At 39.3% G+C, this 15,054-nt stretch overlaps 3 protein-coding genes across 3 annotated transcripts; 1 reads left to right on the top strand and 2 right to left on the bottom strand.

Moving 5' to 3' along the window:
• The first annotated feature begins 395 nt into the window (after positions 1 to 395).
• Positions 396 to 2,823, top strand: mettl5 (methyltransferase 5, N6-adenosine). Its single transcript, XM_079231254.1, has 7 exons — positions 396 to 578; positions 659 to 773; positions 880 to 1,064; positions 1,772 to 1,854; positions 2,185 to 2,236; positions 2,304 to 2,353; positions 2,716 to 2,823. Exons 1-7 carry the CDS (start codon positions 479 to 481, stop codon positions 2,755 to 2,757), a joined length of 627 nt encoding a protein of 208 aa, XP_079087380.1. The 5' UTR covers positions 396 to 478; the 3' UTR covers positions 2,758 to 2,823.
• Positions 2,786 to 7,955, bottom strand: LOC306748126 (lupus La protein homolog). Its single transcript, XM_079231253.1, has 12 exons — positions 7,922 to 7,955; positions 6,617 to 6,683; positions 6,423 to 6,526; positions 5,446 to 5,620; positions 4,850 to 4,957; positions 4,664 to 4,767; positions 3,901 to 3,972; positions 3,756 to 3,798; positions 3,532 to 3,672; positions 3,263 to 3,449; positions 3,016 to 3,162; positions 2,786 to 2,927 (listed from the first exon to the last, which is right to left on the bottom strand). Exons 2-12 carry the CDS (start codon positions 6,674 to 6,676, stop codon positions 2,848 to 2,850), a joined length of 1,221 nt encoding a protein of 406 aa, XP_079087379.1. The 5' UTR covers positions 6,677 to 6,683; positions 7,922 to 7,955; the 3' UTR covers positions 2,786 to 2,847.
• Positions 7,956 to 9,176: 1,221 nt separating this feature from the next.
• On the bottom strand, positions 9,177 to 13,283 carry klhl23 (kelch-like family member 23; the record flags this gene model as incomplete). Its single annotated transcript, XM_079231014.1, has 3 exons — positions 9,177 to 9,819; positions 9,897 to 10,049; positions 12,059 to 13,283. The coding sequence occupies 3 exons, from the start codon at positions 13,281 to 13,283 to the stop codon at positions 9,509 to 9,511; spliced, it is 1,689 nt and encodes a 562-aa protein (XP_079087140.1). The 3' UTR covers positions 9,177 to 9,508.
• Between the last annotated feature and the right edge of the window lie 1,771 nt (positions 13,284 to 15,054).

Here is a 15,054-nt window from a genome sequence, read left to right as displayed (position 1 = left end):
AGTCCTGATCCTCTTCGCCTGGTACCGATTTCAGTGGCACAGGTGCTTCCCATTAGGGCGTCCTCCTGTTACCTGTTGGGTGCAGGAGACAGACAGGCAGGCTAGGGAACCGTCACAGTGATCAACACAACTAAGTAGTTTTAATCACGTTCTGTACATAAATACAATTCTGAGGTACTTGTATCTTACTTTATTAATGAACCAGCCTATATTCTAAAATACCTATTCGAAACGTTGCGTACAATAAATGTATTTCATAAAACAAACAACAAATGCATGGAGGAACTACTATCACGCTTTCCGGGGTCAACGCCGGATTGTTTTGGTTGACGCACATGGCACGTATTCTACCGGAAGTTGTCTTTAAATGCATTAGATATACACTTACAGTGGTAGGAGCCGAAAAAAAACATTTAAAATAAGTATCAGTGTTGTTACACCGGTTGTACATAGGTTTGGGACATTACAGTCGCTAGTAATGAAACTAAAAGAGTTAGAGAGTTGTTTACAGCAAGTGGACGGGTTTGAAGAGCCAAAAATCCTCCTTGAGCAATATCCGACCAGTCCCCATATAGCTGGTGAGGTGACAACCTGTGCTTATTGGAGTTTGTCGATAGCGCGCATTGTTTTCATTAACTTTCTGTCTCCCCTCCCACAGCATGCATGCTTTATACAATCCAGAGCACGTTTGATGACATTGAGGGTAAACTAGTAGCAGATCTGGGATGTGGCTGTGGAGTCCTCAGCATTGGTGCTGCGATGCTTAATTCAGGGTGAGCGTCCGACAGTGTCTTCATCATATCAACAATATTTTCAGTCATTCCTCATATGATTCATTGTCTCTCTCTCTCTCTCTTTCTCTCTCTCTCTCTTATTCAGTTTGTGCGTCGGCTTCGACATTGACAACGACGCACTGGACATATTCAGAAGAAATGCTGAGGAATTTGAGATTTCTAACGTGGATCTGGTCCAATGTGACCTGATTTCTCTGGAGGCAGATGCTTATGCCAAAAAGTTTGACACTGTAATAATGAATCCACCATTTGGGACTAAACACAACCAGGGTAAGTACACAATTTGAATTGGCTTCTCCAGTGATTTAGTAGTGCCTCCATCAAATTTAATTGGGGGGACATCCAAATCGGTCCAGCAGAGGCATCCTGGTTTATAGTTCATTGTATGGGTCAAAGTAGGAAAACTACAATCTTCATAATTCAAACCAATGGCATCTTTCTGTAGGTGCTTCCTTTGGATGTCTCTCAAATTCTACGCCACCAGATGCAACACAGATTTTCTGTTTATAATTAGCTTTAGAGATGGGTAAGATTCCCATGTTTACGCCTTGTTGGTATTCATGTCATCGGACAACTTATTATTGCAGAATGTGACAAATCTTAAAAACTTAACCTGAGGTTCAGATACCATCATTCCAAAAGCTTTAAGTCAAATTCCTCAGTGGATGTTTGTAGAGTTTGTCATTTGGGTTAAACAAAAAGTGGACAATATCCATGCATTATTGGTTTACTGACATTGAACAATGAACTCTGGCATAGGTGAGACATCCACATTTGTTAAGTTCTCAGTTTGTTGGGTATTATCCTGAAAAAGGCTGAACTTTGATACATTTGAGTTTCTTGGTCATAATCACAATGTTGGATAAAGTGTTTGAGTCAGAGACTGTAATCAGGGTAACATGAACATAGCAGTAGATTGCACTCAACACATCTTGGCTGAGTAGTTCATGTAGTCATGCTTTTATTCTTTGTTCAAGGCATGGACATGAAGTTCTTATGGGCCGCTTTAACAATGGCAAAGACAGCAGTGTATTCACTCCATAAAACATCAACACGACAGGTGAGTATTCAGTTACCATAGAGGTCACATATACAGCACTGTCACATTGGATAGAGCCGCCACGGCAGATTGCAATTTGAAAAGTCCACGATGATTTTGTCAATCCAAAATGCAGAAAAGCTCCAATTTGAGGCAGAAAGTATAATTTCTTTAAGTTATGCATGAAAAAAAAATACTAAAACAGATAATCAAATTAGACTCAATTGTTGTAGCTCTACTTTCAAGCCTGAAGTTAAGCCAAGTCAAAGCTTAGGTCTTCATATGTAAAACTTTGACCCAAGTCTTCATCTGTAGCAAGACTGAAATGTGTACGTCCTCATCCGATTACAGCACATTCAAAAGAAGGCTAGTGACTGGGGAATGAAGATGGAAGTAATAGCAGGTAATAATAAAGTACATCTTCGCTATAGTGAAAATATTCAAACACTGACGACATACTGTCTTTACAGAACTAAGATACGACTTGCCAGCATCCTACAAGTTCCACAAAAAGAAATCGGTAAGTTGTCTTCATGTCGAGGCGTAATTGAATTAACACACACAAATTGATGGATTTTTACATTTTATTTGCTATACACATTAGCACACTAAAAAAAAAAAACACCAAAAGAAATTTCTCATTCACTGTAGGGAATCTACATGGAAAAAAAACAATGGAACACAGACTCTAGATGTCACACAGGTCTTACGAAACCTAAATGTTCTGATGTAATTATATTGCTGTCAAAGTGCAGATTTATGTTGAATGATAAAATCAAAATCATCTTAAGAGGAGAAATATAGGTACACAAATAATGTGAGAGGCACAATATAAAGGGACTTAAAAAGCTGAAAACTGATGCTTTGCAAATTGTTCTCTAGGTTGACATCCAGGTGGACTTCATACGATTCTCCAAAACTTGAAACTTTCACTGGAATGGATTAAAGTTGCCTCTGCATTTTCACCGTTTATAATAAATCTTCACAAAAAAAAAATGATTGGTGTGACTTTGACTAAGAGCCATTTTCAGTTTTGGGAACCTTTGCTGCGGGACCATCAGTGTCTTCGCGTTCTCTCTTTGGGGCTGCAGGTTCTGGAGGAAAAGCACAAAGTAGATCCAATATAATTAACAATACAAGAGTCAAACCGAGTTTTCAAGCTCCAAAAGATGCTGAACTTACTGTCGCCCTCATCATCACTCTCAAATTTCATCTTTTTGCCCTTGTACTGAGATCTGCCTTGATCTCTGCCACCTCTGCCACCTCTTCGGCCTCCTCTTCCTCCTCTGCCACCTGATCCTCCTCTGCCACCTGATCTTCCTCTGCTAACTTTTGAGACATATCAGATACATTAAACAAAATCATGGATTCAATTATTTATTAATAAATTGTTTTAGACCAGCTGTTAAGTTTTTTTTTAAGTATTTACCTCGGTTTTTGGACCTGTTGTACGATTCTTGTTGAGCGTCGATGATATTCTTCAGTTCATCTTTCTCCTCATCTCCCTCAAGGACATGCCAGGTAACACTGTTTTGCTTGATTTTCAATTCCCCTTCGTTTGCCTCTTTGGCTTTATCGAACGCTTCCTTTGCATTCCCATCGAAAAGTAGGGTGCCCTTGTTAAAAGTAAAAATGTATAATTAAATTAAGTCTCAGATTTTTACCCCGAGTGTGAGACTTGAGTTAGAGCTTCCTTACCTCTTTGGCCCCTCTTGTAAAATTAACCCACTTAATCTTTCCATGTCCAGAGAACAATTCATGGAAGTCCTCTCTTGAAACATCTTCAAGCTCTCCTGAAAACTTCAACAAGCAACCCATCTGCTCATCCAAAAGCAGGCCCTGCAACACAAATGACAAAGTATTACAACTGAGACCAGAGCCCATCATAGTGCAAAGCTTATTAGCACATAGGAGGACCTCACCATTTCTTTGTCTTCTGCATTTTTCTGCTGTTGTTCCTTGCCCCTAAACATTGTGTGTGGAAGGGGGGGGGGGGGGGGGGGTCAGTCGTTTTCAAAGAAATTAGCTGTATATTTCAGGCCAATGCGGCATTGGTTGTGTACTCACTGTTTAGCTTTTGCTTTGGTCTCGGCTTTGAACAGTTTTCTCTCTTCTGCTTTCTTTACATGGTAGTCTTCCCTGCAAGTAGAACAGCAATCACATATTCAAACGCAGGAAAACCTCATTTTAGTTCAGTTTAATTGCTAAATTTCTGAAGAGGAAAAAAAAATAAATACACAAATGTAACCCATCAGAACATATTGACAAGACCTTTGGCAGACACTATATTTTGGATGTTTAATGTAGATAGCCAAGAGTATTTATATTGTAGTTTGTTGTGGCTAGCACAGTTCATGTAATCATTGTTCAAGTTACAGGAACATTTTGGGATGCGTTCGGCTGAGTCTCCACTCCCAGTCTTAAGATCTCGTCTCCCTTGGTAACCTCTGCTCTCAGGTTCATCACAAATACAGAAATGACACATCTTACTACTGGTAATGTTGGCATACATACCTCAATAACTGGTAATGTTGGTGTGTATTTACTATTTTTATATATATATAGCGAGGACTGTTGATGTTGTGGCGGCTATTGCCATGAGATTTTTTTTTTATAAAAATATATTTAAAATGAGCATCCATTAAAGAAATCTCTTAAAAATTGTTATTTAAAAATTATTCAATAAAATACAAGTGTAAGTTCATGAACTGAATTGTATATATTAAATCAGACACTGATGGCACAGTGCTGTATATTACTTTTTTTTTACAACCCAAAAAGCTCAGAGGGTACTCTGCTTAAAAAAACAAAAACAAGTGGTATAACTTACCTTGATAACACAAGCATCTCATTGTCTTTGAAGGATTTTATGTCTGAACGTTCTACGAACTGCTTAGATGACTCTTCTGTGTCAAAACAGATAAACACTGATCCCTATAAAATAATTCATTTCAATAATTAGAAAAATCTCTATTGAATTGTTAGATAACATTGTTAGATAACAAATGTAATTGACCTTAAACTGCCTTTGCAGGGTTCTCCTCATTTGAATGTTTTCTATGGGGCCTTTCCCATTTAGCCACTCCTGAATTTCATCAAGGGAAGTTTCGAGAGGGAAACCTTTCTAGAAGAGAAAAGATATTAGAATGTGGGTAAAACATGTATTAATTCAGAATATGTACATTTATGTAAATTGAACAGCCAGGATAACAACTGCTCTATAGTTGTATATAATGTAAATATACACCCGGTTGTCAGTTAATTAGGTACTTCTAGCCAAAGCAGTCCAATACTACAGTCATATTCTACCTTCATGAAGGTTATAATGTGTAGTTTTTGTTGGAACTGTTTTAGAGTGGTGTTCCCATCATTAGGTCCATATACATCCTTGAGTAGGCTAAGGCAGGAACACCTCTGTTTAACAGGGCTACCAACTATAGCCTCTATAAAATAAATGGTTGAATCAACTCTCTAAAACAGTTTCTACAGAAACTGAACATTATAACATTCATGAAAGTAGAATATACTTTTGTATTACTGCATTGATTTTAATCTAAATGTACCTAATAAACAATCAACCTATAAATGTGTCATGCAATTAAAAAAACTTACCATGTACACAGATTTGTGCTTAAGAGCGTCTTTGTAATCGTCATTCACTTCTGGTAAGGGTTTGTTTGGAACCCTCCTGACTTTAGTCTTGTCATCACTTATTTCCAAGATACCAGTCTTTGATTTCTGGAGAGCTTCAACGATAACGTTGGTTTCTGCAGTTAAAGACTTCAGTCTGGAAAGAAATACAAATATTCAGATCTCTAAGGGTAATAAAAGGCAACTGAATTGGTACTACACTGCTCTTTCAAGTATTTAGACTTGATGAAAGTAAAAACCCTGACCCACACTGACTTCTGTCTATATAAAACTCAAAATATATAGACTTTAATCAGTTGGATTTTGTCAAGTTGTCAGTAAGAGGGTCTCCAATTATATTTGCCTGACATGAATACCTCTGACTAAAGTCAGCAAATTGTCCCTTCGTCCCTTTCTTTATGTGTGCATGAGGTGGCTAGGGACAGGATTAAGTCATGTGCTAACTTGCCCTGCTCGGCATAGGTCATACAATGGCTCCACAAACTGTTAAGTCATCAATGTCTTTCTCTAACGTTTTTAGTGGTTGCCTTATCTTGTTAATCCATCCTCGTCCACGGCAGGTAACGTTACAATGCCATACAGAGTTTGCTAATAAGAGTAGTCTCATAAATTAAAGCTAATCACTCAGCTCATTTTTTAGCTGTTAATGTTTTTGAAAGAGTTTGTATTGCTGCTTAAGAAAGACTATTTGTATACATACAAGAATAAATCAATTTGATTGTTTTCTTAATTAAATGTATGTTTTCCTCACAATATAATCCAAAAGAACCAATAAGAGTATTGCTAAGGAACTAAACCAATGAGCAGGATTGATAAAAATACTAGTATTGATAAAATCCTAACACCCATCCATGCAAAGGATAGCTTTTAGTGAATTAATCAAATAAATATGAATAGTTGTGTTACAACAGAATGGGATAAAAATAGGGATAACGAACCTGTTGAATTTGAGCATCGTCTCCAAAGTCACCCAGCCGTCGTCAAGCTGCAATTGTTCTTTGAGAAACTTGTCTCTTGGAAGATTGTGATCCCCGAAGTAGTACTAGAGGTGGGAATAAGAGTCATTTTTTCAGCTGAATTTAAATGGACTTTTACAAAATTTTATATAAAATATATCATTAAATCAGAATACCTCTATTTGTCGTGCCACTTTCATCTCAATTGGAGACATCTCGTCTTTCTTTTCTGCCATTTTTGTTCTGTGTAGAAAACAGTAATCCAAACATTTGAGAAGATATGATAAAACAAGTAAATCTAAGGAAAACAAAGTAAAAATGCTAAATATTCTCCAGTTCCAACTTATTATATGCGGGGATAGCTTTTCTCTCTGATATCACAGCAAACAGTATTTGTTGATATTTGGTTCAACTGGAGGAAGCCACTTCAACAATTGTATATACACTAAACTATTTTTTTATTTTGTATTACAATAACTAAAAAGTTCCACAGTTAATACATGACAAACTATCCACATTAGTCTATTCCAGCGGTTGTTCATTTTCAGTACTTTTTGTGGCCACAATTTGAGCACTGCCTTAATCCTGGCAGGCGTCCAGGTGTATTTGCTTCAGGTTGAAAATAGCCATGCTGGGGTTTCTTGATAATTCAGTGTAATCTAGAAATTTTTTATTGAGAAATCCTTTAACCCCTTGTTGAAGGTTGAAGACGTGTTTAAAATAGTGAACACATTCATTTAAATTCTGTTCTCCATTGTTGGAGAACATCCAACTGTGCATTTTCTAAATTGTGCACATTGTCTGCAATACAAGGTTTTCTGTCTTTCTTTGAATGAAGCAAAATTGGTTGTGCACTCTAAAGAGTCCTGAGCCACGAACCTATTATCTGGGATTAATTTCGTGTTATTATTCTGAGACGTTAATTAATCAATTCGTAATTGGTTACACCTTAAAAGCAGGAACAACACGCTGTTATTCTATGTCTTGAACAGCTCGACCCCGTAACTGAAATCAAATAAGCCAGTTTCAAACGAACCACGTTTGAAAATGTGCATTTCATTGACATGAACAGAAAGTTTTCGTTTGTCCTGATGCAATGTTGCTGCTGACTTCATAGCTACCACGCTAGCTTAGCTTAATGTATCCGCTGCAGCTGGACGCCGGCCACGCTGTACGCCAGAGACCGTATGATTCAGGAAAAGCTAAAGGCACACAGCTTATGAAGTCTAGCAACGGGGACAGTACACGTTTAAGTTAATTCAGTGGGACGTTTAGCTTAGTTAGCCGCAAAATACTTTAGTACGTAATGTTACAGTCGGCGTAACGCCATACTAACCTAGCAAACGCGTGCTGCTCAAACAAGAAGAAGCAAGACGAGCATGCCTAACGTTACGGTTATTTGATAAACCTACAGAACATTTCAAAGGATATACAACATACCACGAACACCCTCTCACTCGTCCTCGAAAAGTTATACTTACGATACGTTGAGTCTCCGCTAGCAGTACGTTTAGCCGTTCAAACAGGAAAAGACTTCTCTTCTCGCACGTTGTGGAACTGCGTGCTACGGAACACACCGAGGACCAAAAAGAGCGCGTCCCCGCGCGCTACTCCGGCTGCTCGGATTTGAGCAGCTGCAGACAGTTACATTAATCATAATATCTGTGCGAAGGAGGTCAAGGCATCGGGATGTCGCTGTGAGTCGATGTAACCGCCATTCATTATTTAGCCATTTGTTTAATCTGTATGCCATTTAACAGATAAGTCATTTGTTGTACAACATAGCTCTATTTATTGAAATAATTTCATCATTTGGGTGTTTTTCTTATCACAGTGGTACTGCTTGTACTTTACTTAAGTATTTCTATTGGAAGCCACTTAATGTTTTTACTTAGTATTGTGGGAAGTATAGTACATTTATTTATTTATTTATTTTCTTACATTAATTTGAACTTTAAGATATAGCAAACTAATAAATGATGTATTGTCATAGATTTCTGCTATCTACACAGTAATTTGTTAAAATTAGTCCGACCTGTAACAGCTGCAACATTAAAGTGATGAAAACAAACAAGTATATTTTTATTCCAGTGCTTTTGTACTTTCGAATGCAGGGCTTTTACTTGAAACAGAGCATTTTTACACGGTGTTATTGCTCCTTTTACTTAAGCAAAATATTTGAGTATTTCTTCCACCACAGGCCACAGTCGTATAGGTGAAATTTGTTTGTTGAATGCTATCCAATGAAAAAAAGAGACTGCTGTTACATACAGTACGCTTGGCTCAATGCTTCAAGCCAAAGTGTGTGAGCAGTTTTGTCAGTACATTAAAAAAAAAAGATCAAATATGAGGGGACTTTTTTCTGAATTGTTTTTCGTGAAACACATTCTCTTTTTGAAGCAAGAAAACAAGCGCAGCTGTGTTCTCTTATGATCCCAAATTACAATTTTGTAAAATTAGATCTGATTACTATTGTAAAGCACTTTTAATAGCCTTTTTTCTGAAAATTTGCCTTGCACTACAACTTATTTAAAATGTTATATAAAAGCTGACAGGTTATATAGGATGGAGCCTAACAAACATCTCACTCTGACTCTTTAGACACTGTGATACAATTTATATAGTCCAATGTACCTTATATCAGGCTCACTTATGAATTGAGTCAGAAATCCCATCACACGGGTAGTGATTTATTTAATCAAGTAATAGTACAGGTCTATAATTAAAAGGAAATTATTATTTGGAGTATCCTACATCAGTGAGGTGAATTGTGTGTATATGTAAACTGTATTTGAATAATACTCATGTAAAGTCATCTTTTTTTTCTTTTCAGTCCTTCCTTTCATCTATAAAAACAGAAATACCCAAAAGTATAGTGCTAACTATGAAACCCCTGAGTTTAAGTGAAATGCTTGTTATTATATTCACAGTTTGGCAAATCGGTAGCTGTCTCTAACAGCCGTTATACAAGGTTAACTCAACATCATGTGTGATCGTGTAGCTGGCATTTGCAGACTTTGAAAGAATTAGATCCATTTGGCACAAAATTATGTGATAAGGGTTTGACACTAGACACTGTAAACACAAACACTTCCATGTGATCTGGCTGGGCTTGGAAGAGTCCCCACAATCTCCCAAGAGTCCAGCTCAGGGTCATATTTCTCAATGGTCTGCAGATAGGTCCCTTTCGAGTAGGAGTATCCCCCTGTTACATAAATACAACCATTAATGACCACCGCCCCACACTCCATCCTCCTCTCCTTCATCACTGATATAGGTCTCCATTCGTCTCTCTCTGTGTCGTAGCAGTCTGCAACAGTCGTTTGTCCACCCACCAAATACAGCTTGTTGTTGAGAGAGACTGAACACAGCCCGTACTCTGAAAACAGAGGATTTCAAATCAGAATACAGTATTCAGCATATTTTCATTTCGATCTCTTCCTCTTTTTCTCATACCTGGATGCGGACTTATTGTAATGATACTCCACTCATTCACATCTGGCTTGTAGACTTGGATTTTTTCATAGGTGCAGTTTCCTCTGTACCCATAGTGACCTCCAGTCACATATATCTGATCTCCCATTACGCAGGCAGTGGCATTTCCTACACCTTTAAAAGGAGACAGAGGTTATAGGTATTTGATCAAGCACTCACGTCTATAAATGTAAATGACTTAAACCTGCATTCATTTATTTTTTGACCATTTGGAGGAAGTGCCTTATTACCTTACACAGTTGATATCATTACTTTGTGAGAAAGAAGTTGCTTATTCAGACATCCAGCAGATCTGGAGCAACTTCAACATCAATGTGTGTGTATGTGTGTGGTGTTTCCTGCTAGCTGGCCAATGTAAGTCCTATATTCACTCTTTTTTAGTTCTGTTTGGCTCTCCATCAACTCCTGAGAGAAATATCTGCTGCTAAATGCTCCACTATGTTCACTAGCAAACAACAAGTACATCAGAATGTTGTTTATTGATTTCAGCATTCAACACAATCTACTCCATGAAACTGATTGCACTCTTAGCACTCTTGAGTAGCTCACTCTGCAAGGTTATTAGACTTCCTCACAACAGACTCCAGGCAGTTCGGATTGGCAACCAAACCTCCTTCACTCTAGTGTTGAACACCGGCGGCCCTCAGGGCTGTGCACTCCTCCCACTCCTGTTCACGCTGTAAACCCACGACTGCAACCCCAAACATGAAGAGGACTCTGTTGTGAAGTTTGCAGATTACAAACAGCGCTAAGATTTCACGGTGAGAGAAAATCAACCACCTAGCAGAGTGGTGCTGAGAGAACAACTCACTGCTCAATGCCAGTAAAACCAGGGAGCTGATTGTAGATTTTTAGAAAAAAGGGGGTGAAAACGCACATGCTGTCTACACCCTGTCTACATCAATGGAGCTGATGTAGAGAAAGTTATTAGCTTTACGTTCCTAGGAATCAGCATAAAAAACAACCTGACATGGTCCTTACACACATCCACCCATAGTGAATAAAGTTCATAAACAGCTGTATTTCTTAAAGAAATGTAAGAAAGCAAAATGCCTGTGTCAAGTTCTTGTAAACTTTTACAGAAGTGCAATAGAAAGCATCCTGCCTGCAAACATTACTACCGTAACTGGCATGGGGTGTTTACAGCACCGGACAGGAGGGCTCTATAGTGGGTGATTAAAACCGCCCATAACCACATTGGCACCCATCTACTGAGCATCAGTGATCTGGTGAGAAGAGGAGCCTGCGAAGACCTAAGGGGATATTAAAAGACAAAACCCACCCAGCCACAACTTGTTCACCCTGCTGCCGCCTGGAAAGAGATACAGAAGTATCAGCTGCCAAACCACCAGACTTCAAAACAGCATCTTTTCTCTGGCTGTGAGACTCCTTAATCCCTCCTCTACCCTGCATATATAATATAGTTTTTATTTGTCGTTGTTGTTGGTTTTCTTTCCAATATAGCAACAGCACTAAAACCAGCTGCATGCTTGTGTCTGAAAACAGGGTGGAGGACAGCAGTGGGATTGAACTAAAGTTGTGGGCCATCCAAAGCAAGGAGCTAAAAATTATCTGTAGATCTGAGGTGGACAGCAGAGTTGGGTGACAATGCTTAGTGGGTTTGCTAACAGGAGTAGTAGTCATCTGATCCAGAGTTAATGGGAAAATATTGATTAGTACAGCTTTAAGTTGTAAAAAAAAGTGAAAACATGCATTATTGTTCATTCAATTTCCTCTTCTCAATTTCTTTCCTGGCTTTCAGCTATATCTAGGTTCATGAGATGAGTCAGTTGTTGATTCAAACTCCATCTGCTGATGACGGACCCAAGATGTGGCTGAAAGCTCAGGAAGAAGTGGGACGTGTGTTAATAATTCATTTATTGAGGTTCAATGTTCATTCTTGACCTGAAACAGCAGTTGAAAATAAAAAACAAACAAAATATTTCATTTTGAAGCTGCTCAGGAGATTTCAATCAAATCACCTGATCTCCGTCAGCAGATGAAAGAGGAAGATCATGTGATGCCACTGAACAGCTACTAAAACTCATCCTCAGTAAAGTTGTCTTTCTTCTTTCTCTTAAGTTCACTGATTCATATAAGTCATCATTTAAAATGTTGCATACCTTGGATCATTTTGGCCAAAGGGGACCATTTCTTTTTCAAGGGATCATAATATTCGGTCTCTTGCTCAGGAGCTCCTCCTCTGTATCCTCCGATGGCGTAAATGCAGCCATGCAACGCTACAGAGCAATGGTAGTATCTAGCTGTGATCATGGGGCAGCCCTCGGTCCATTCATCATAGTCACAGTTATAAACAGAAACTGTGTTCAGAGCCTCAACAGTGTTTGTCCTGTAACCACCAGTCACATAGATATTTGCTCCAAGTAAACTGACGCTGTAGCTCTCTCTAGAGTGGTCAGGCATGTCTTTTCCTTGCACCCAGGTGTTGCTGATAGGATCCCAGATGTGAACCTCACAAAGAGGGTGCCAGTAATATCCACCGATGATATACATGCTGGAAGACATTTTTCTGCTTGAGGACACGTCTTTGCCATTGGACCTTAAAGCCTGAACGATGATAGATTTAAAAATGTCTTCACTGTTCAGCAAGCAAGGTCTGTGCACCTCTAAAGTAGCCTTGAAGTACATCTCATCAAGGTCTAGGTGGATGGAGTGCAGCAACTCCGCAGAACAGTGAACACGATTATCCAAGTCATGGGTCACCCATTTGGCTACAGCATCTATCAACACGTCGTCCCTCTGCACGGTGAGGTTCTGAGCAGCCAGAACGGAGCTCATCTTCCCATGATCCAGCTCGAGGAACTCTTCCTGCTGGATGAGCTCTGGGAACCTGCTCAGCATCACCCTGCGGGCCTCCCTCTCCAGGCCAGCACACAGGTGCAGCTCAGCGAACGCATGCATCCCCAAGCAGTTGTCCACATCCAGGAGACGAACGAGAAACTCCTCACAGGCTTGTTTCACAGAAATGAACTGCAGCAGGTCTGCAGCCTCCAGCAGGCTCTGCACGTTACTCTGAGTGATGCTCAGCTCGGCTGTGTACACATAGTTCACCAAAGCGCCCAGGACCACGCAGTCCACCCCGGTGAGCTTGATGACGCTGTTTGACCTCTCCCTCATGTCGGCTGTGAACATGACTTTGAAATATGAGCTGCGGGCCGACAGCAGCGCCTTGTGGCAGTGAAACACCTGTCCGGACTCGCCACATTGGAGAGCCACGTCGGTAAACAGGCCACTCGTGTAGAAGCGCCTCAGAGCATCCAGAAGCTCTGCTGGGTGGTCGCCATCACAGAAGTCGTATGTGTAGATGTCAGCTTGCCTGTGCGACATAGTATCTGGGGGGAGAACACACGAAAACACGTCAGCGCCCCAATGACACAAGCTACTGTCAGTAAAGCAAAGCAGCATCGTGGTGTCAACAGCTTTATTCACCACTGCATTCATTCATAGAAAGCAACATCCAGATAATCTTACCTCTCATACTATTTCCACCAATGTCCCCGTGTTGTTCAGCGCGCGACCGTGGGTCCTCTATCTGAACGCTCCTCTTATAAACACACACACACACACACACACACACACACACACACACACACACACACACACACACACACACACACACACACACACACACACGGACCTCAATATAGCTCGTGCAGGACCGTCGCAGGCAGCTCTATCCTATTTTGGTATTTATGTGCAGCGGCCACCCCCCACCCCCATCACTTCTGCAGCAATTCTCCACCAGCAGGTCCTTGACAAAACCAAGCAACCGTTCAGCAGGAATCAGCCAACACGCCGAGATAGAAACTCAATCCAGTCTCGTGAGGCGCATTAGTGCACCCAGCAGGCGGAGATGCGGCAATAACAGAATACAAATCTTATACAAATGAACGTCGCCTTCAGCTGCACACTAAAAAGAAAAAGAAGCCATTGTACTGTTCACACTCCGTGTTTTCCCTCATTCTGGTCGTCGCCATGGCGTTTTTGACCCCCACACTTTCAGTATGGTCAAGGCTTTCCCTAATCCTAACGAGGATTAACAGCCCAGTGCACGATATTTACTCCTGCACAATATCTCTCACATCGAAAACACGACTGTCATTGTCAGGTGATTATACACTAAAGGATAAAAACTTACTTTTTATTTTCTGCTAATAGATCCCCCTAAATGCTACACAGTGTTCCTTTAAGTAGAAGATTGTAATTATAAAGTATTAAAAGTTGATATGTTGCAGAAAAGATCCCAATGTGACTGTTGTATTGACTAATATATATATATATATATATATATATATATATATATATATATATATATATATATATCTCATTAGATTATTATTATTCATGCATGAATGAATGTAAAAGCCGGATTTTAGTGTAGTTGGTTCAGGTGGCACTCAACTGGAACTAATGATTATTTTCACTATGGATTAATATGCTGATTATTTTGTCCATTAAATGATGGATTGCTTGTTTTGTAAAAAAGCAGAAAATCAAACAATGATCAAAATAGTTTAAATTACTTTTGTTGTTCTTTTAGGAGCTTAAACAATGCAAGAACTGTTGCACCAAAAGAAGACCGCAATGAAAACATTTAAAGCAAATGTTGCACACTGTGGCTGCCTACAGTGCAATTCAATTTACTTAGTTTATGTTTTTATTTCATAAGCTTTTCATATGTTACTCCTTAATTTTATATTTTGTCTCTTTCCTGTATACTGTGTTTTCTTATTTCTTCCTATTATTTTTATTTTTATTCCTTCCAAAACTGTTGACTCGGCGAGTCCTACGACAAAAATTCCAATGAGTCTGGACTGTTGGTCTAGGCTCAAATGGCCAAATAAAAACCTTGAACCTTGAAGAGTAGAAAGTGGTATGGAAAGAAAATACTCCAGTAAAGTACAAGCCCCTCAAATGTGTACTTTAGTACATTTATATACAGTATCTTACAAATTGTTGACGTTATTGGTCCATGTTGCATTAGGCAATAACGGAAGAAGCACCCATCTGTATCTTTAGTAAAAGTATCAATACATCCATCCGTCTATTATCTGTAAACACTTATCCTATTCAGGGTCCTGGAGCCGATCCCAGCTGA

The sequence above is a fragment of the Taurulus bubalis genome, assembly GCF_910589615.1.
Source record: "Taurulus bubalis genome assembly, chromosome: 15".
NCBI lineage: Eukaryota > Metazoa > Chordata > Actinopteri > Perciformes > Cottidae > Taurulus > Taurulus bubalis.
Note: the sequence above shows the minus strand (reverse complement) of the source record. Positions and strands in the feature narration are given on the sequence as shown.

What these genes read in the sequence shown, in the direction of transcription:
- mettl5 (XM_079231254.1), top strand. Translation starts at nt 479, where the DNA reads ATGAAACTAAAAGAGTTAGAGAGTTGTTTACAGCAAGTGGACGGGTTT. An exon ending in TGGGACTAAACACAACCAGG is followed by an intron (nt 1,065 to 1,771) that starts GTAAGTACACAA and finishes TCTTTGTTCAAG; the next exon opens with GCATGGACATGAAGTTCTTA. An exon ending in GAAGATGGAAGTAATAGCAG is followed by an intron (nt 2,237 to 2,303) that starts GTAATAATAAAG and finishes CTGTCTTTACAG; the next exon opens with AACTAAGATACGACTTGCCA.
- LOC306748126 (XM_079231253.1), bottom strand. Translation starts at nt 6,676, where the DNA reads ATGGCAGAAAAGAAAGACGAGATGTCTCCAATTGAGATGAAAGTGGCA. An exon ending in TTACAAGAGGGGCCAAAGAG is followed by an intron (nt 3,450 to 3,531) that starts GTAAGGAAGCTC and finishes ACTTTTAACAAG; the next exon opens with GGCACCCTACTTTTCGATGG. An exon ending in CAACAGGTCCAAAAACCGAG is followed by an intron (nt 3,163 to 3,262) that starts GTAAATACTTAA and finishes ATGTCTCAAAAG; the next exon opens with TTAGCAGAGGAAGATCAGGT.